Source organism: Schistocerca americana, chromosome 3 (genome assembly GCF_021461395.2).
Source record: "Schistocerca americana isolate TAMUIC-IGC-003095 chromosome 3, iqSchAmer2.1, whole genome shotgun sequence".
Lineage (NCBI taxonomy): Eukaryota > Metazoa > Arthropoda > Insecta > Orthoptera > Acrididae > Schistocerca > Schistocerca americana.
This window is the reverse complement of record NC_060121.1, coordinates 883,137,616-883,158,279: the sequence shown is the minus strand read 5'-3', so window position 1 is coordinate 883,158,279 and position 20,664 is coordinate 883,137,616. Positions and strand designations below refer to the sequence as shown.

General features: G+C 38.1%; 1 protein-coding gene across 1 annotated transcript in view; it reads left to right on the top strand.

Annotated features, from left to right (window-relative positions):
- Positions 1-20,664, top strand: part of LOC124606464 — a 183,695-nt gene that overhangs the window by 74,036 nt on the left and 88,995 nt on the right. Inside the window, exons 13-16 of the mRNA XM_047138446.1 lie at positions 3,084-3,344; positions 3,885-4,052; positions 9,032-9,316; positions 20,293-20,346. Of these exons, the coding sequence (XP_046994402.1) occupies positions 3,084-3,344; positions 3,885-4,052; positions 9,032-9,316; positions 20,293-20,346 (768 nt within the window). The remainder of the gene's footprint in view (positions 1-3,083; positions 3,345-3,884; positions 4,053-9,031; positions 9,317-20,292; positions 20,347-20,664) is intronic.

Here is a 20,664-nt window from a genome sequence, read left to right as displayed (position 1 = left end):
TTTTCCAGCACTGGCAAGCATATTATACTTACTCTTACACTGCAACCGTCCTATTTATGATTATAGTGTAGGAAAAAGACTTGCTATTTTTATTCATTAACACAATTTTCTGACACAAGTTCATTGATCCTTGTGCATCAAGATTTGAATTTTTGCACACACTAACTTCACATCTGTACATTTATTTTTCATTTTGTCATTCTAAGGTTTGATCTTCATTGTGTGCATTTTTTTACAAGATAATTATAAAATTAAGAAATTGACTATCTCAGTTAAGTTATTTTTATTACAAATAGTGCATTTTGTGTGGTCAAGGCTTCCTTAGATTTCTGAAAGGCTATCAAAGCAGTGCCTATCACTGACTGGTGGGGCAGTTAGTCAGAACATTGGTAATAAACCATCTAAAAGAGGAACGATTGAACAAGAGACACTTGAAATAGTCTTTGCGACCAGGTGAACTGCAGCATAGTGCCACTGGCTTTTTATATAAATATGGAAACTGGTTGCTACACCAATCAGCCTAGCATGGAATGGAATAACAACAGTATTATGAAACAGATAGATTGCTACTCATCATATAGCGGAGATGTTAGTCGCAGATAGGCACAACAAAGAGACAGTCAAACAAACAAAGTGAGTGTGTGTGTGTGTGTGTGTGTGTGTGTGTGTGTGTGTGTTTGGGTGGGCGCGCGCGCGCGCTCAGCGTCTCATCAGATATATCGTGAATAGCAACCTATTCTTTTTATAGTGTTGTCATTATTCCATCCTGGATTTTCTGTTGTTTTATGGAATGGAATAAACTTTATAAGTTGACTGTCTGATGTAAGGGGAAGGTGGACAGATAACTAATTGTCTGCTCAAAGAAGGTAAGGAGGCGGAACAGTAATCACAGATACATATGTTGAAGTTTTCACCCTGTGTTTGTCAACAATGCCAATGGGAAACAAATATATTTGCTCATACTTATGACCCCCAGAGGTAGTAGTGTGCACCTATTGAGCATTTTTGTGAACTAAATGTGTTACTGAAAACGTTTCATTTCTTTTGAAAGAATGTACTAGTCCATAAAACTTGATATTTTTTCAACAATAAGCTCATACGTTTGGAAAAGCAAGAATCTGAATCACTTTATAAAAAGATAGTGATACATGCACAAGCCATTCCCTTCATCATATAACATGTGAACATTTGCAGAAACTGTAAAGATAAATTTTTTAACCATGTTACATGTATTGGAAATGAAGAAATGAACCTCTGTCTTTTTTTGAAACTCCATGAACAAAAAAATCTGTTTAATTGCACCTGGGTTAAGATGTTGGGCTCATATTTGGGAGTCTTTTGGGCTCGCATCCTGATCTGGTCACCTAGATTTAGGTTCTTTGTAGCCTCCTTAGACTCATGAGGTTAATGCTGAGATCGTTCCATTGAATAGCCCGTACCAGTGTCCTTGTTCTGCGAGATAGTTCCTCCTCTCTAACAACCCTGATGTCAATGAGATGTTAAAATTTGAAGGTACCTTTCCTGTGGCCAGCCTGTTGGTATTGCAAAACAGGTTGTTTATTGGCGAAGTCAACATCGAGGCAAAATTTAACATGGAAAGTTCTGAACCTCCCTGTACTAGTATTGGAGCTCAAAATTGAATGAAAATGTAGTTTGCAGTGTATTCTTAAAAGTGGTTAGTGACATACTGATTAAGTTTCTTAAGGAATGGGCATGGCAAGTACTGTCTAATCCTAGAAAGAGAAATGCATGTATATTTTCTTATCCAGTACTACACAAAACATCAAAGTTCAGAATGATCCTATACGACATCCCTGTTTGAAGTGACAGGTCATGTTTGTATATGTATCAACTTGGGAGAAGGAAAATGTATTGTGAAAAATAGTCATTTTTTTCTTATATTCTTACTCAGTCCAGGCTGAATGGATGAAAAGTGTCAGCATCCACTGTTTTCAAAATGGAGTAAGTTATTAAAAACACACCAGTCACTTCATAATTTTCATACATTTTGGTCATTCTGTAACTGTTTTCAAGACAGTTCAGCTCATCTTCAAACAGTTTGGCCTATCCTGTTATTGCACTTCATTTTACACCTATCACTTGTCACTTAGCATATGATTTTCCTGTTTTAGAAACAAGAACTAAAAGTGTAATTCAGCTCTTCACAAGTTTTATGGAAATCTGAATTAGTACAAAGGAACCCATAAATGGCTGAATATTTCAGTGGACATAAATGACACTGTCATTATTATTTCAATTTTTTACATTGTATAGTCAAATTTGTGGGCTATGCGTGTAAACCACTAATGTAGTAGGAAGATGTGAAGACAGTTAGTGTGTGCAAGTGAAACGGTCAACTGTCTAGTGTGGTGCTGTGATTGTGTTGTTGATCTTTATACAAGCATTTAAAGATAGTAACTAAAGAAATATTACATTCAGTGCGATTCCATATTTCATAAACATATAGTGTGAAATATTTTGCTTATATCCTAAATGTGACTGTAAACACTGTCTGACTTTTTCATTGAGCACATAATCAAAGAGAAACCTTTTCTATAGCAGTAACAGCCCAGCCATTTTGCTTTCATAGTACCTCTGCTATTCCTACACAAGGCTAATGCCATAAAGAGAAAAAAATACCAGGAATATGTGTAGCATTACTGTTAGATATTTCTGCATGTAACTTCCATGTTATTTTGGTGTTTTTTTTTCTTTAATTTTTCTTTCTAGTTTTTTCATGTAAATAATTGAATCTGCTTTTGCTTTTGTGAAGATGTATAGCTGGAAAGAGAATAGTAGTGGGTCCCCGCTGTTTTCAAAAATTGAAGCTGACTTTGACGTGTGATAATTCTGGTTTCATTTAATACAAACACTCTCTGTACTGTAAAAACTGTCTTTGTAATGTAAGAACTAAGGAAACTGGATTCTCAGGAGATGAGTAATGACATAGTTTTGTATTTATGTTCTGATTGTTGTGCTCCCTGACATGATAGTATCATCTTGTGAACTGTTTTGTGGTCCAAAACTGCATTGGAGTGTAGAGAGCCTTGCCCTGTGTCAACTTCCAGTTATTTGCTTCACAGGTGTACAGCACATTTTCAGTGACAGATTATGATCGCCGTAATGAGGATGTCGATCCAGTGGCAGCATCTGCAGAGTACGAGTTAGAGAAGAGAGTGGAAAAAATGGATGTATTTCCTGTGGAATTGACCAAAGGGCCTGAAGGGCTCGGTCTCAGCATCATAGGGATGGGCGTGGGAGCAGACGCTGGTCTGGAGAAACTTGGCATATTTGTCAAGACAATTACAGAGAATGGTGCTGCAGCTAGAGATGGCCGCATACAGGTATACTTGGACAAAATATTTACGTTTTCAACGTGTTTGCAATGAAATTGTCAAAGTGAGATGTGGCTGTACTCATTGGAATTGGACAAAAATAACTGGATTAAGATGATAAAGGCTGTAACTCAAAAAGAAAAAAAAAAAAATTAAGTTTTTTTTCAGATTTTAAGATCTACAGTCCATAATATTAGTGTGTATATCTATTTAATATCTTCTAGGGAAGTTATGCTTGTATGTGTAGTTGTCCCTGTGTACGTGATGTGTGGGGCGGAGTTGTGGATAATCTGCACACGAATAATTGGGGCTAGACTGTATATTCAAATTTTGTTGCTAGATCCCTAATTCAGAACATTTTATATTTTAGACACATTTATTTGGTTGAAAAACAGTAACCATGCCGTGTTTCTCTCGGATAATTTTACTGTCAGTTTGAAGTTCTTTACACTAAGTGGCACTTTTTAGTGTAGATTACTGAAAGAAATTACGTATCTATTGTGCCAAACACATGACTGTTCATTAATCAATTTTTTATTTTTATTTTAGGTGAATGATCAGATAATTGAAGTGGATGGAAAGTCACTGGTTGGCGTTACACAAGCTTACGCTGCTTCTGTGTTGAGGAACACTAGTGGCCTTGTCAAATTCCAGATTGGCCGAGAGAAAGACCCGCAGAACAGTGAGGTGGCACAGCTCATAAAACAGTCATTACAGGTTATGTATTATTTTGTTACATAATTTATAGTAGCAGTAAGACTATGTTCCATAATTTTGTTTCCACTTTGATTTCATTTCATTACGGCAGAGCTAATAGAGAATCATCCTGTGTAATCTCAAACAGTTTTATGATATTCATGTTTTGAGAGCAATAAATCTTCAGTATCAGTTAAGCACCACTCTTTTAATACTAACATTTCTCAAATGGCTGTGCACAGGTTTTTGGTATTTTATATGAGTCAGATTTTTCAGAACAAGGCATCTATTACTTTGTCTGTAATATCCTGTGTGCAAAATTCTGGCAACAGGAAACAACAAATGGAGAAACTATCACCCAAACCGTTAGCAGGGCCTCCCAGTATGAGAGATAAATTCCAGATCTGCTGTGAGATTGATGATACTGTACCAGAACTGCAAGCTTAATGCTACAATCTTCCTAGATTCCAGAGAGTGGGTGCGATTATTTAGGTTAAAAATTTAGGCCCTCATGCAACAAGACAAACACACATGTAAATGGAAATGCTTGGAATATCCACCATACAATCTCAGCTTTTCCCCCAGTGATTTTATATGTTTGGGCTCTTTTAAACAAGATAGGTGGGGCAGTAGCTTGAAGACAATGAGGCTGTAGCTCAAGAGGTCAGTTGTTTGATGGAACAAGTACCGCAAGAATTCTGCAGGCTTCCAAAGGCATGTCAAACAATTGGATAATTGTTTAAATTGACAAGGGTTAGAGGAGGTTGAAAAGTGAAATAGACTGCAAGCTGATACTTGGGAGTGATGATAGTGTCGTTAACTCATTTTGTGATTTATTGACTCACCCTTGCAAATGCCTCATTGAAAAAAAAAAAATCTCTCTTCTTTCCTGCTGTGAACTAACTGTAGAGGAACTGTCATTCAGTTTTTTTGCCACTGAGACTTGAAATTTTTAACAACCAGCTCTTAACCAGAATTCAGATTTATAGATGGTGACAGTTTATCCTCTTGCATTGTACAGTCACAGAGAAGTACTTTAGAGGCTGCAGAAGCATCTTGCAGTGAAGAATGTTAATGCAAGCAGTTGACAGATGTAGCCAGGATTAGGAACTAAGAGTATTGTCATCTGTAAAAACAGAAGACTCGATAAAAAATCAATCCTCAACATTTGCTTTGGATAGGTGTTAATCTTGGGCATGAGAGATATACTTCTAGTGGCAAATGGAATGAGAAGTTCCCAGCAATACGACAATGAATGAATGAATGAATTCAAGAAAGAAAAAATCTGCAGGTGTTTTATGAGGGCGATTCGGGAAGTAACGACTTATTTCATGTTGCCATTGCACAAATGACCGATATCAGGCTTCTTGCCAACATCAGATGGTTTACTTGACTTTTGTCTCAGTGTTGTTTGTCACTTGAAACAAGTTGTTGTGCATTTTGTGATTGATGAAATTAACTGTGTGACACAGTCGTACTAACTTCGAGCTGAGAAGTGTAACTTGATTTTTGAACGCTTTGAAGCTGAAATTTGCAGATATTTGCTGTCACATAAAGAAAGTGTGTGTAGATACAACAATGAACAAAAGAAATGTGAGAAAGTGATGTGTAGTGTTCAACAATGGATGAACAAATGTGTATGACAAAACTTGATCCTTATGTCATTCGTTACAAATGAATTGAGGAATCGTGTGAATAACAAAACTGTTAAAGACACCTTTACAAGACACTCAAAGTATTCCTGGGCAGGAAACATTTTGGAAATGATGCCAAAGTGAAGAATGCTGCTGAAAGTGGCAGTAGCTGACTGAGACAGGGATTCTAAAGCTTTTGGATAAATATCACAAACACTAAAATAAAAGAACTGTCACATGGAGAAATAAAGCAAGATTCAGTTTAAGTGACTTGTTTCATGTTAATAAGGTATTTTTTTTTCTTGAATGTATTAAATTCAATCAATCATTATTTCACGGATTACCCTTGTGCAGAAGCAGTGTAAATAATATAGAAGGATGCTTGTAACAATTTTCATGCTGATAGCCTTTGATGGTATTAGATAAAATAGTGCAATAAACTGAAGGGTCTTTCTGAGAAGCTTCCAACAAAATTGCTGTGTTACAAAGTTTAATATATTGTTTGAAATAAGTCAGCTTTCGTTTTGGTAAGAAAATTGTCCGGGAAGTTGCTATTGCATTGTGATTACTTTTGTTGTGGGACAGTGACCTAGCAAGAACATTATGGAAAGAGGTGACTTCCTTTTTATATATACAGGTTGGTCCATTAATAGTGACTGGGCCAAATATCTCACAAAAGAAGCATCAAACGAAAAAACTACAAAGAACGAAACTCTTCTAGTTTGAAGGGGAAAACCAGATGGCACTATGGTTGGCCTGCTAGATAGCGCTGCCATAGGTCAAACGGATATCAGCTGGATTTTTTTAAATTCGAATCCTCACTTTTTATTACATATTCGTGTAGTATGTAAAGAAGTATGAATGTTTTAGTTGAACCACTTTTTTAGCTTTGTGATCGATGGCGCTGTAATAGTCACAAACGTATAAGTATGTGGTATCACGTAACATTTTGCCAGTGCGAACGGTATTTGCTTCATGATACATTACCCGTGTTAAAATGGACCTTTTACCAATTGCGGAAAAGGTCAATATCGTGTTGATGTATGGCTATTGGGATCAAAATGCCCAACGGGCATGTGCTATGTATGCCGTTTGGTATCCTGGATGACATCATCCAAGTGTCGGGACCGTTCGCCAGATAGTTGCATTATTTAAGGACACAGGAAGTGTTCAGCCACATGTGAAATGTCAACCACGACCTGCAACAAATGATGCCCAAGTAGGTGTTTTAGCTGCTGTTGCGGCTAATCCGCACATCAGTAGCAGACTAACTGCACGAGAATAGGGAATCTCAAAAACGTCGGTGTTGAGAATGCTACATCAACATCGATCACACCCGTACCATATTTCTATGCACCAGGAATTGCATGGCGATGACTTTGAACGTCATGTACTGGGCACATGAGAAATTCCAGGACGATGACAGATTTTTTGCATGCATTCTATTTAGTGACGAAGCGTCATTCACCAACAACAGTAATGTAAACCGGCGTAATATGCACTATTCGGCAACGGAAAATCCACAATGGCTGCGAGAAGTAGAACATTGGCGACCTTGGTGGGTTAATGTATGGTGCGGCATTATGGGAGGAAGGATAATTGGCCCCCATTCTATCGATGGCAATCTAAATCGTGCAATGTATGCTGATTTTCTACATAATGTTCTACCAATGTTACTACAAGATGTTTCACTGCATGACAGAATGGCGATGTACTTCCAACATGATGGAAGTACAGCACATAGCTCGCCTGTGGTTGAAGCGGTATTGAATAGCATATTTCATGACAGGTGGATTGGTCGCCAAAGCACCATACCATGGCCCGCACGTTCACCGGATCTGATGTCGCCAGATTTCTTTCTGTGGGGAAAGTTGAAGGATATTTGCTATCGTGATCCACAGACAACACCTGAAAAAATGCGTCAGCGCATTGTCAATGCATGTGCGAACACTACGGAAGGCAAACTACTCGCTGTTGAGAGGAATGTCGTTACAAGTATTGCCAAATGCATTGAGGTTGATGGACATCATTTTGAGCATTTATTGCATTAATGTGGTATTTACAGGTAACCATGCTGTAACAGTATGTGTTCTCAGAAATGCTAAGTTCACAAAGGTACATCTATCACATTGGAACAATAGAAATAAAATGTTCATGCATACCTATGTTCTGTATTTTAATTTTAAAAAACCTACCTGTAACCAACTGTTCATCTAAAATTGAGCCATATGTTTGTGATATTACAGCGCCATCTATCACAAAGCGCAAGAAGTGGTCCAACTAAAACACTCATATTTCTTTACGTACTCCACGAATATGTAATAAAAAAAGGGGGTTCCTATTTAAAAAACACAGTTGATATCAATATGACCTATGGCAGCGCTATCTAGCGGGCCAACCATAGCACCTTCTGGTTTCCCCCTTCAAGCTAGACAAGTTTCGTTCTTTGTAGTTTCTTTCGTTTGTTGTTACTTTGTGAGATATTTGGCCCGGTCACGATCAGTGGACCCAGTTGAAGAAATTAGGTAAGGAAATGAAATGGTCAAAGTAGTAGAACAGTTTTCCTGTGCATGAAGGGAGGATGAAAGTTGTAGAAGAGTTTCGTATTTGCTAAGGCAAAATTACTGTTGATGGCAGAAGTAAGAAGTATATGGAATGGAGATTGGTAATAGCAAGGAAAGCTTAGAATTAAAAGACAAATGCATTAACAATTATTAAAAATTTAAATGTTAGGATCTTAAAATTTTTGTTGGGGTTGTAGCCTTATATGAAAGCAAAATGTTCACAACAAACAGCATAGACAAGAAGAGAGTAGAAGCTTTTGAAATGTGGTGATACAGAAGAATGCCAATGATAAAATAGTATATTGGATAACTAACGAATACGTACTCAATTGAATTGGGGGGAAATACAAGCTTTATCGCACAAGTTGAAAAATAAAGTGATAGGCTATTAGGCTGTCTTCTGAGGCTTGAAGGAACAGTTCATTTGTTTATGGAGGGGCATGTGGGCAGATAAAACTTGTAGAGGGAGATAATGAGTTAAACACATTAGTAATCCAGAGATCAAGAGACTTACATAAGATAAACTAGGGCAGAGTGCTACACAAAAGCACTGTTCAGACAGCAAGAAGCAACAAAAACAACAGCAGATACACTGGAAGTATACTTAAAATAAGAAGTTACAAAGACTGGCCATAATATTATCATTGTTCACTATAATTAACTGCCTTCATACACTAGTTTTTTCCTCTTTGTGAGGAGGGAGATAAAAAGTTTTGACAGCTCTGAGATGACGCACACAGTACTCCTCAACACTCCTTTGGCAGCTGCTGACTCTGACCTCGGGTTGCTGTTTCTGCTCCAGGCTGACCGCGAGAGAGAGGAGGCACGCCGTCAGATGGAGCTGCAGCACCAGCAACAGCAACGGGCGACATTAGGGGGCGGTGCCACTTCTCCAGAGGACAGCAGCAGTGTCACACTGCCACTTGTCGGCAGCACTGCGGTCTCCCCCACCCCATCCTCATCTCCGGAAGGTCCCGCCTCGCCGCCAACTACTGCGTCGGACACTACTCTAGAGACGGAAACTCCAAAGTCACCGGGTGTTACAACTGCTACTGATTTGGAAACACTCCGCTCTCTTCTCCATGAGGTATTCTTCATCTGCTCTGTTACGTACCACTGTTAATCAGACAGTTAGTGTGGAAGTGCTGTCTGATCTTTTTGTATTCTGGAACAGTGAATTTCATTGACTGTATTAAGATTACAAAAATTAGAATGAACTCTTTCGACAAGGAATGAGATCTGGGTCATCAGATATGCAACAGGGTAATACAACTTTCTTCTTTTTGTTTAGAACGCAGAAATCTATCTTTGGGAGACAGTTGGACAGCTGTCTTCACCCTCTAATCACATTCCACTTCCTGCATGCTTTTCGGCATAATAATTGTGACTTTGTTGTAGAATGAGAAAATATTCATTAATTACTGCCAGGCTGTACCCATGGCTTTGCGTTCTTTACTTACAGTGGTGTGTCAAAGCATGTAATATTGTAATATCCTGGCATGAAAAGTATGTTGCTCTCTTTTTGGAGGGAGGGAGAGGGTTCATTATGAACAGGATTTTATTTAGAAACTTGTCCTAATGTTCCTTAGAGAAGATTACATATTTTCTTATTAACATTGCTTGACAGATTAGTATGTTTCACATAGAACTTTGCCGTCCAGTTATTGCATATGTACTGGCAAAGAAGATCGCTCTGACTGTCATCTGCTGTGTTGTTAATGACAGTTATGTAAAGTTAAGTGCTGCCCCAACCAAATTGCAGTGACTGGTAGTGTGTTAAAATTCAGATGTTGTGTGAAGATATTGTAAAATGTGCTATCCCTCTCACATTACATATGTAGCTTAAGCCTTAAAATTACCAATCTGAGGTCCTAATCTAAATTTGATCTTCTTATAACTGAGTCGACACAGTAACAACAGTAAAAATAATGGAAGTTCAAGTAAGTGAAAATACAGATTTGTCTTTAATAGGAAGATATTGAAGTATACCAAAATGACTAAGGGGTTACATTTTCTTGCACTTTCTGATAGAGAGAGATGGGGAAAGAATAATAATAGTATGAAAGATAAACGTGGGGAAAGGGAACAAAAAGGATAAAATTACTTCAGAACATGGTTAATGAGACAGACATTAGAGTTACGTGGGACTGGGGAAGGCAGCAGATGTGGTTTGCAGTTCAGATAACTTACCAAAATAGTGCTGCGGCAAATGTAGGTGACAAATTTTTTCCACTCGTCTTATTACAATTGATGTTGACTAATATATTAACTTACTCTCTGACCAACTAGGCTAGGACCATAGAAGCTGTGCAGTTCAAAAGAAATATATATGTAACAAATAGTTTAATACAACCCCAATTTTCTTGCTCAAATCTCCCATTGTGACAAGCTGTTACAGTGGTTTGCTTTTTGGAACAGCACAGGGGCTGGAAAGTTCAAACTGGTCCCTGATATTATTGATGTAATTTTTTATTGTTAGGCAACAGGACATTCATCATTTTCTGACACATACACAAATTACAGCCACCAATTAACATAAAAAATTAAAATTAAGTAATTGTTGTTCTGATATCAGTTTGAAGAGTTGTTTGATACTTCTCTCCATGCTAGTTTACTGTGTGAAAGTCTCTTCATCTCTGCATAACTACTGCAGCCTACTTTCATTTGAATTTGCTTATGGAGTTCAAATATTTGTCTCCCTCTACAATCCCCACCCACCCCACCCAAGCCCCCTCCAACAACCCTCTCCATTATGATGCCTTGATGCCTCAGGACATGCCTTATCAACTGATCACTTTTTAGAAAATCAGATTGTGCCATAACTTGTTATTCCACCAACTTCAGTACCATTTCTTTAATTATTCGATCTATCCATATAATCTTCAGCATTGTTCCATAGCACCACATTTCAAAAGCCTCTATTCTCTTCAGGTCATAACTGCTTCATTCCATGTGTTTAGCTTCCACACCAGGCTACACTCCAAACAAATACTTTTAGAAAAGGCTTCCAGACCTTTAAGTTTATATTCAGTGTTAGCAAATTTGCATTTTCAGAACTGCTTTTCTTTCTATTGACAGCCTGCATTTATATCGTCTTTGCTTCGTCCATTATCAAATATCTTTTTGCCCAAATAGTAGAACTTCTCCAGTACTTTGTGTCCCATTTCCTAAACCAATTCTGAATTTAATTAGTAATATAATCCTCCTGATGTAATTAGAGTATATGCCATTGATCTTGCTTCACTTACCTTGAAGTTAGTCTTATAACCTCTTTTCAAGATGTTATCTATTTCATTCAATTGCTCTTTGCTGTCTCTGACAGAATTACAATGTCATCGGCAAACCATAAAGTTTTTATTTATATTCACTAAACTGTAATATGTTTCAAAATTTCTCCTTAGTTTCCTTCACTGCTTCCTAAACATGCAGACTGAATAACATGGAGGGTAGGATGCAATCCTGTCTCACTGCTTTTTCAACTACCAACCCATGTCATGTCCTTGAACTCTTATAACTGCAGTCTGGTTTCTATCCAAGCTGTAGATAACCTTCTGCCCCCTGTGTTTTATTCCCCCCCCCCCCCCCCCCCTACCTTCAGAATTTCAAAGAGTGTATTCCGGTCAAAATTGCCAAATGTTTACTGTAATTCTAAGAATGCCAGAACCATATGTTTGTCCACATTTATCCTATTTTCTAAGGTAAATCTTAAGCCATCCTCACATGGGATAAGCAAGCTAATATAAGCTTGGAGCTGTACTAGTCTTCTGGCATCACTTTCTGGTATTTCATGTTGGGGATCCATTTCATCAGATGAAATATACAATGAGTTATGTGATATTTCAGCATCTTGCCACATAAAGTAGAACAAGTGGGAAGTAAGAATGTTCTACATCACAAGCAGAACTCGCAAGATTCTGTATTGTATTTGTAATTTTCAGTTGAAGCCCATATTTGGTAGGAATATATAAGGGGCCGTCAGATGAAAACTGAACACCTGCTACAGTGAGTCCCTGAAATGGTTCCATTCAGAAGTGCTCACCACACATGTTAACATGTTTATCCCTCTGAGAGAAGAGACAATCAATTCCTGTTTTATAGAAAACAGTCAGCCGCTGATGGATCAAAAGCCACACCCATTCTTACATCTCCTTGTCCAACTGAAACCAACGTCTGCACATGTCCGTCCTCAGGTTACCATGTAAAAATCACACGGTGAATGATCTGAGCTGTACGGAGGATGTTGCAGTGTTTCCCAACCAAACCACTGAAACATAGCCTTCCTCTGATTTACAGTGTGGGAGTGGGCATTATCATGCAACAAGAGATTCCGTCTGACAGCATTCCTGACTGTTTGGACTTTATGATGCATCATAGTTTATGCAAAAGTTCTTCATAGTGTTGAGTGCTGATTGTGGTTCCATACTTGAGGAAATTGATGCAGAGTACCACTGCAGTTGAAGGAGAAGGTCATTGTGACTTTACATGATGTCACCTCTTTGAGCCCAAGGGATAACAGCAAAGCCAAGAGTGGAAGCTGTTCACACAGGTTCTGGTAATGTCATAATGAGCCTATTCTTTGACTGCAGGCCCCCTCTGCTGCTGACTTTTTGCTAGGATTTGCTACACTTAAATATCATTTAATGACACATCAATAATTAAAGGCTTCAGAAGATCTTGACATAAAATACAGGCTCATTCAGTGTAGCATATTTGGGAGAGGTTCCATGTTTTGAAACAATGTGTAAAGCGTTCGTAGTTTGCTGTATCCAGATTATTATTATTTATTTTTATTATTTTCCCCCACATCCACATTTTCTGAAAGGTTGTGAGACTTTCTTATTAAATTAATGGAAATAATTTCTATAATATTCGATGTTATGTAAATATAAGTGCGCTATCCCGCACAAGTGAGATTGTCCAATTTTGTAAAGTCTTCTGTGCTGATGTCCCTTCTGACTCAATGTAAAACTTTCCGTTTTGTCTTACAACATGTTCATAGATATCGTTTTTATTTTTGTTTACCACAGACAGAACAATGTGACTGGCTTATAGACAAAGGAGGAAATACGCATTTTGATAGAGGTCATGTAGGTATTTTACTAGTGTTCATTTTCGTAAACAAACTGTGTTTTTTGCAAGCCATCTGCCACTGGCGAGTGTTAGTTTGCAAAGCACATTAACCAGCATGTCCCTTGTGATGCGAGCACTGTGTCTCGTGAGGTCAGATTTCCTGTCCTCGTCCAGGTCAGTGTTAGCTGCCTGATGCTGTGAGAGGATGGCCTTAGGGTCAGTATTGTGTTGCATGTTCCTATATTTTTCCAGAACTGAAATTGATCTTCTCAAAGTTTGGCTTCTACCAGATTTGCCATTCTTTTATAAATTATTTGTGTCCATAGTTTGCAATCATGAGTTACTAATGTGATGGTTTGGTAATATTCACCATCTGATGTATCTTCGTACCAAGTGGAAGTGTGTTGTCATGTAATGCTCTCCTAAGGATCTTGGTAATTCTGAGGAAACGTTGTGTACTCCAGACACTTTGTTTACACGTAGGTCTTCCAGGGCTCTGTTAAATTCTTTCCATAATGTTGTATCCCTGTCTCATCTTAGTCTACTTCCTCCTCCTCTTCTACAGTATTATCCCACATTTAATTTCACTTAGGTAGTATAGACCCTCTATGCATTCCCTACATCTCCCATCCTTCCCCTCTTTGCTTATTATGGGTTGGGCATGTCCGCTCTTAATATTCATGCAAGTGTTTATATTTTCTCCAAAGATCTTTTTTTCCTGTAGGAGGTGTCTCTCTCTCCCTCCTCCTAGCTACACCTGCGTATTTGTTTTCCACTTTGTGGCAGTCTCATTATTTAGATGTCTGTATTCCCATTTGCTTGCTTCATTTGCTGTGTATTTTGGTGAAGTAAAGTCTCTTGTGCGTTACCCAAAGATTTCTACAGTGCTTTATCTTTCTGCTTATTTCATCTCTGCTGCCTTCACTATTTAAACTCTTCAAGCTACCGATTCATTTTTTGTTTTTTTCCCCACTGATTCCATCAGTCATTGCCTAATGCTCTCTGACACTCTCAACAACATGTGGTTCTTTTGCAATTTCTTTAGCTTTAATCTGCAGTTTATAATCAATAAATTATGGACAGTCTGCAACTGCCCCTAGAAATGTTCAGTTGAAACTCTGGTTTTGAAATCTTTCTTGCAATTTAGTAATGGAAACCTTCTGGTGTCTGCAGGTCTCTTTCATTTTTACAGCCTTCTTCAGGATTTGTAAACTAAGTACTAGCAATGATTAAATTGTGCTCTGTGCAAAATTCTGCCATACTACTTGCCCTTTCATTCCTTTCCCTCAGTCTATGCCCTCACATTATGTTTTCATCTCTTCCTTTTCCTAATACCAAGTTCAGTCCTCCCATCACAATAAAATTTTTGTCTCCCTTAATTATCTGAATAAGGTAGTGACAAGGTGCTGACTTCCTACAATCTATCAGACATTTTGCCCAGCACATCTAGAATAGATTTTTGTTGTCTCTGCCCCCCCCCTCCCCCTCCCCCCAAAATCTCCACATCATTCTGATCAGAGCCTGTGCTCCTCCTGCAGCCATTTCTCTACCATATGGCTCATATCCCTGTGACTGTACCGAGCGAGGTGGCACAGTGGCTAGCCCACTGGACTCGCATTCGAGAGGACGATGGTTCAATCCCGCATCCGGCCATCCTGATTTAGGTTTTCCTTGATTTCCCTAAATTGATTCAGGCAAATGCTGGGATGGTTCCTTTGAAAAGGCACAGCCGACTTCCTTCCCTGTCCTTCCCTAATCCGATTAGACTGATGACCTCTCTGTCTGGTCTCCTCCCCCAAACAACCCAACCCATCCCTGTGACTGCGCGCCCTGTAAGACTTGGTCCTATGGGCGGCCAGCCACCGTCACACTCTGTGTGATTTTGATTTGTTTTGTCTGATCTCTGTCGGAGTATTTCTTGCCTGTGTCGTCTGCCGTCTTTCCTGTTGTTCGTTTTTATTCTCTGTGGGCTCTTTTTTTTTGAAAAAGTGGCCGATGACCATAGCAGTCTGGTCCTTTTAATCCCACAAACCAACCAACCAACCTAAAAAGGGCATGGCCGATTTCCGAGTTTGTGCTCCATCTCTAATGACCCGAAAGGCAACAAGATGTTGCACTAATCTTCCTTCACCAATGTCGTGATCAGCTGTTTCCTTCAATCTCCATCAACAACCACCTTGTTGTCCATGAAAGATTACTTCTTTTCTTTTCTTGTTGGAGGACTCCCCTCTATCTGTTACACCTCTTCCTTTTCTTACTTCTCTTCATTCCTCTTCTCACAATGTAGTAGCAGCTCAGAAGCATGTAATAACTTCTTCCTTCAGGAACTACTGTCAGTTATAGTGAATAGTGTGTGTGTGTGTGTGTGTGTGTGTGTGTGTGTGTGTGTGTGTGTGGGCGCGCGCGCACATAATTGTTTCATGTAGTCTTACTAGCTTCATGTAGAAATTCTGTAATGTTCTCTGCTTGTTAATTTCTGTATTGTAATGGAGGAACTGATTGATCATATCTGTTGCAATTTCTTTAATTGGCATGCTTTTATATGATTTAGATAATAATCTGTGTGTGTTTGCGGCAGTTATTAGCAAGACTCCTTTTCTTCATCTCATAATACACACTGCAGAATACCCACACACAAAAATATGAATACAAGCATGTTTTTCTCTCCCACCTATGTTTCCATGTGTGTGAGGGGAGGGGGGGGGGGGATATTGGCAGTAGATATTTATACAAAATTGTATAATATCAAATGCAGGCATATTGGGTTTGTTCTCACATAAAAAATTATCATCAATAGTAAACAGGGAAATATTCCATTAATTAACTTGTGTGCATAAATACAAGCCTGCAACACTGCTGCAAGAAATTACAGGAGGGAGACTAATGGAAACAAAGCAACTGTGCATAGCAAGTTTGCACTTGATTGAAACATTGCAAACTTAGTTTTTTGCTGTAATAATGTTAATGCAAAAGCATTGTTGTTATAGAAGGAACCTCACAACGTTATCTTTGACATTTAAAATCTAACAAATTGTGTTGACGAGTCACAAATTCGTGGAAAATTCAGAAACATTCATGATAATAAATCGCTTCTCAGTGAACAAAGACAGCATGTAGGGGCAGACAGCACATGGGAAAGGGTGATTAATATATGAGATTTCAGATAGACACTAAGAAATAACACCAAATTCAAAGTTAGAGGAAAAGAGGAGAGGAACAAGGGAGTAAGCTAAATTGGAGTGGAAAAGTACCAGAGGGAGTTTGAGGAAATATGAAGTTGTGAGTGATGAGTGAGGTAGCAAGAGAGCAGGCTATATGAGCCAATGGAGGACAGGCTCTGTTGAGATGGTGGTTGTGGATGGGTACAGGAAAGGAACTGAGAGGACTTGTGAAAGAAAGGTAATGGGGAGGATCAAAATGTCACAGATTGTGAACCAATGACTGATGTCAGCCACATTATGTTCAGCATTTAAAATAAGGAAAATACAAGCAAGTAAAGTGACCACCACAAAAAAGAATGATTCCAACATCTTTGTCATAAGATGAAAATAAATTTCAAATTTTAAATACTTTCAAAATTCCATACCAGAGTGTTTGCCCCAAGTACTCAGCAGAAACTACAGAGAATAATATTTCTTTGGTCAAATAAGACAACTTCTGTAGTTAGAATATTTCCAGAATTTCCAAATAGATGCCTTGTGCCAATCCTTGCTCATGATTTGTACTTTTTGCTCTGTTATGCAGATACAAAAGGGAAGTTCAGATGAAAGAGATACATTTTGTCATAGCCATGTTTGTGTAGAGAAGTGAAGTTAATATTAGGATTGAGGCAAATAGGGAAGAATGTAACGTTGCAAATGTCAAGGTCAAAAATGTAATTGTTGTGATAGGAGAGACAATAACATTTAAAGAAAGATAGAAGAAACCTACTTCTACAGAATGGAAAAGGAACAAGGGAAGTGATGGATTGAAACTCTGAAGATAAGACATAAAGAGAAGCCCCTCGAGAAGGGGACAAATGTACAAATAACAATTTAAAAAATGATAAAAAATATGGTGACTTGAAGAGGTTGATACCAAACAGTTGCAAACCAAATATTTATTTAGCCCTTGACCTAGGTCTTGATATTTATGAAAATTTCTTCTTCAGGAGGAGTGGGCCCTCAAAATGTATATAAATGGTTACAAAGTATGTTTGTGTAAGTAACAAAATATTAATAATAGAAAAATATTTGTGAGGTAAGTGTACTCACTTGTTACATCACATAGTGATAAGTTACATTAGTTGCAGCTGAGCGGCTCTTGTTATATATAAAATTGATATAAAAACCATAAACATAACACGTCATGGCTTAAGGGGAGTTAGAATGGAAAAACATTTTGTTTTCATATTTTCGGATTTTTATCTCATTATAAAATTTGCAATTTTCTGAATAAAATGATACATGCATCACTTATAAACTCGCATGGGAAGTATTTTGTTTTATTTTTTTAAATATAATCTACACTGGTTGAAAATATTAAAATAATTACCGGCATTACTTCAAGATCTAATGAAATCGGTAATCTTTTTATATAGAAGGCTGTTGAGTGCTGTATTATAAAGGTTAAATTACGTGTTTGTATTGGTCATGTCCAGAAGAGGATGGGCACCAGGTTGAGGAAGTTGAAACAACGTTTGAGGGAGAAGAAACTTTCTGATAGTAAAACCATAAGAGGTAGGCTGATAGACAAAAGATTGATGAACTACAGCAGTATTATGGGATGGCCATTAGAAATAATACTTAGGATTTGTTGAAACTGAAGCGGGCAGTATGGGCTACCTTCTTCCACAGACTGTCAACCGATGAAAAGTCAGTACAGCACCTTTGCCATCCTGGACCAGATTCATGGTGCAATTACCGCAATACCCAGTTCTCAGACAGTTCATATAGCCATAAACATTCCATCTCAGCAGCAGTCATGGATATCATAAAACCTATTTACAGAAACCTGGCAAATCCTGAATTACTGAAGTGTCTGCATGGTCAGACTCAAAATCCCAATGAGTCGTTCAATTATGTTAGATGGACTCGCTTACCAAAAGATGTCTTTGTGGGAGTGAAGACACTAAAGTGGCGGTGGGGGGGGAGGGGGGGGGGGGTCAGTGATGCTGTTATTGCCTTTAAGGATGGCAACATTGGTAGGGTGAAAGTCCTACATCATATGGGAATTGGGAATTAATCCTGGAGCAAACTGCATCAGAAAACTTGAACGGATGGACAAGGTTCACATTGATAAAGCAGAGTATGCAGCACAGTTGCCCACTAAGGAGTCCAGAAAGAAAAAAAGACTTGGAAAAATATCTAGAGGGTGATATATAGTATGGTGCAGGGTGCTTCTGAGTGACTAAAAATAAAAAATTAAGCATATATTAAATGAGTTAAAGTCTTCTGAAACTTTAGAAGCCGTTCTTAAAAACTTACATTTTATGTTGAATTTTTCCCTAAATCTCGGAAGCCACTTCGAGTAGAGTATTCAAATTTTCAGGGAGTAATAATATACATATCCTGAGTCTAATGTTATGTATAATTAAAATTATTTAAGATAATGAAAAGAAAGTGCACCAAATTTTAACTGTGTAATTAAAAAATGTATTTCTGAAAGCAGTGGCTGAAATGCAATTATTTTAGTGTGATAGACTTGGAACATACACTTTAATGCCCTATAAAGGTTTCATGTCAATGGCTACAATGTTTCCTGAAATACAGGGAAGCCAAGTCACTAAATTTAACATTGTCGGGATAAGGTATTACGACTCCCCTTAAGATAGCAGTGTAATCTGGCTTCCATCTTAAGCCTTGGCACATGGTGTTCGTGGTTTTTATGTCAGTTTGATTTATGACAAGAGCTGCTTGGCTTCAGCTAATGTAGTTACCACCATGTGATGCAACAAGTGAGTACACTTACCTCACAAATATTTTTCTATTATTAATATTTTTTTATGTATGTAAAAATAATTTGTAATCAGCCAATGGCCTTGCCGTAGTGGTAACACTAGTTCCCGTCAGATCACAGAAGTTAAGTGCTGTCGGGCTGGGCTAGCACTTGGATGGGTGACCATCCGGTCTGCCGAGCACTGTTGGCAACTTGGGGTGCACTCAGCCCCTGTCAGGCAAACTGACAAGGTCTTGGTCTTGGTCTTGGAAACTGACATATGGCCGGGAGAACGGTGTGCTGACCACATGCCCCTCCATATCTGCATCAAGTGGTGATGCCTATGAGCTGAGGATGACACGGCAGCTGGTCAGTACCCTTGGGCCTTCAGGACTTGTTTAGGGAGGAGTTTAGTTTAGTAGTTTTTAATCATTTGTATACATTTTTAGGGCCTACTCCTTCTGAAGAAGATACTTGTGTAGATACCAAAACCTTGGTCAAAGACTAAACATACATTTGGTTTACAACTGATTGGCTGAATATCTTTTTTTAATTTATACAGTTGCTGAATCGCAGCCTTGTTAAAGATTTCAAAATATGGTGACCCTTAGAGGTAAACATGAATGTGAATAGTGTGGTGATAGCAACAAAAGAAAATGTATGTCTTAGATACCTGGAATAAAACAAGATATACATAGAGGAATAATCATGATGTAATACCTCAGTTCTGTTGTCTTGTCCTGGACCTGTAGCAGCCCTAATTGATTTACGTATGAATAGAGAAACTACCTGCACGATAAAACTTTTGCCACTGTTTATTAAAAATCCAGTGTGTATGTAATACTTGTTCATACTCTCCTGATTCCACCTGCACTTAATCATTCTCACTGTAATGAATGTCTCATTGCCTCTGAAGAAGAATGTAGTGTTTGTGATGCATTTTGTCGCTCTAAATGTTTTGGTTTCTGTTCTGGTAATTATTAGAATTACTATTTTGAAGATGGAATGTATTGCAATTGTTATAATGCATGCTGCTTTCTGTGTATGTTATATGCTGCTTGTTCAATTTTTTTACAGAGTCAGTGTAAGCTAGCTGTAGTAGATGGTGATGTTGCAAGATTCAGATCAAAAGTAAGTATTATCTGAGGATAGCAATATTTCCATGCCTCTTGTACTTCCTTGTGTGTGTGTGTGTGTGTGTGTGTGTGTGTGTGTGTGTGTGTGTGTATTTGTTCCTTGTGTGCTTGATGCATGTAGTTATGCATACTTTTTGATGCATGAAGAAATGAACAGGTGGGAATTTGCTGTGTCTGTGATTGATTATATTTGCCTAGAGTGTTGCAAAAGAAAGGAAACTGAAACAGAGTGATACATACAATGTTCAAGATGAAGAATCCACATTTCACTATTACTAACATCTAGTACTGCCAAAACATTGTGATACTGAGA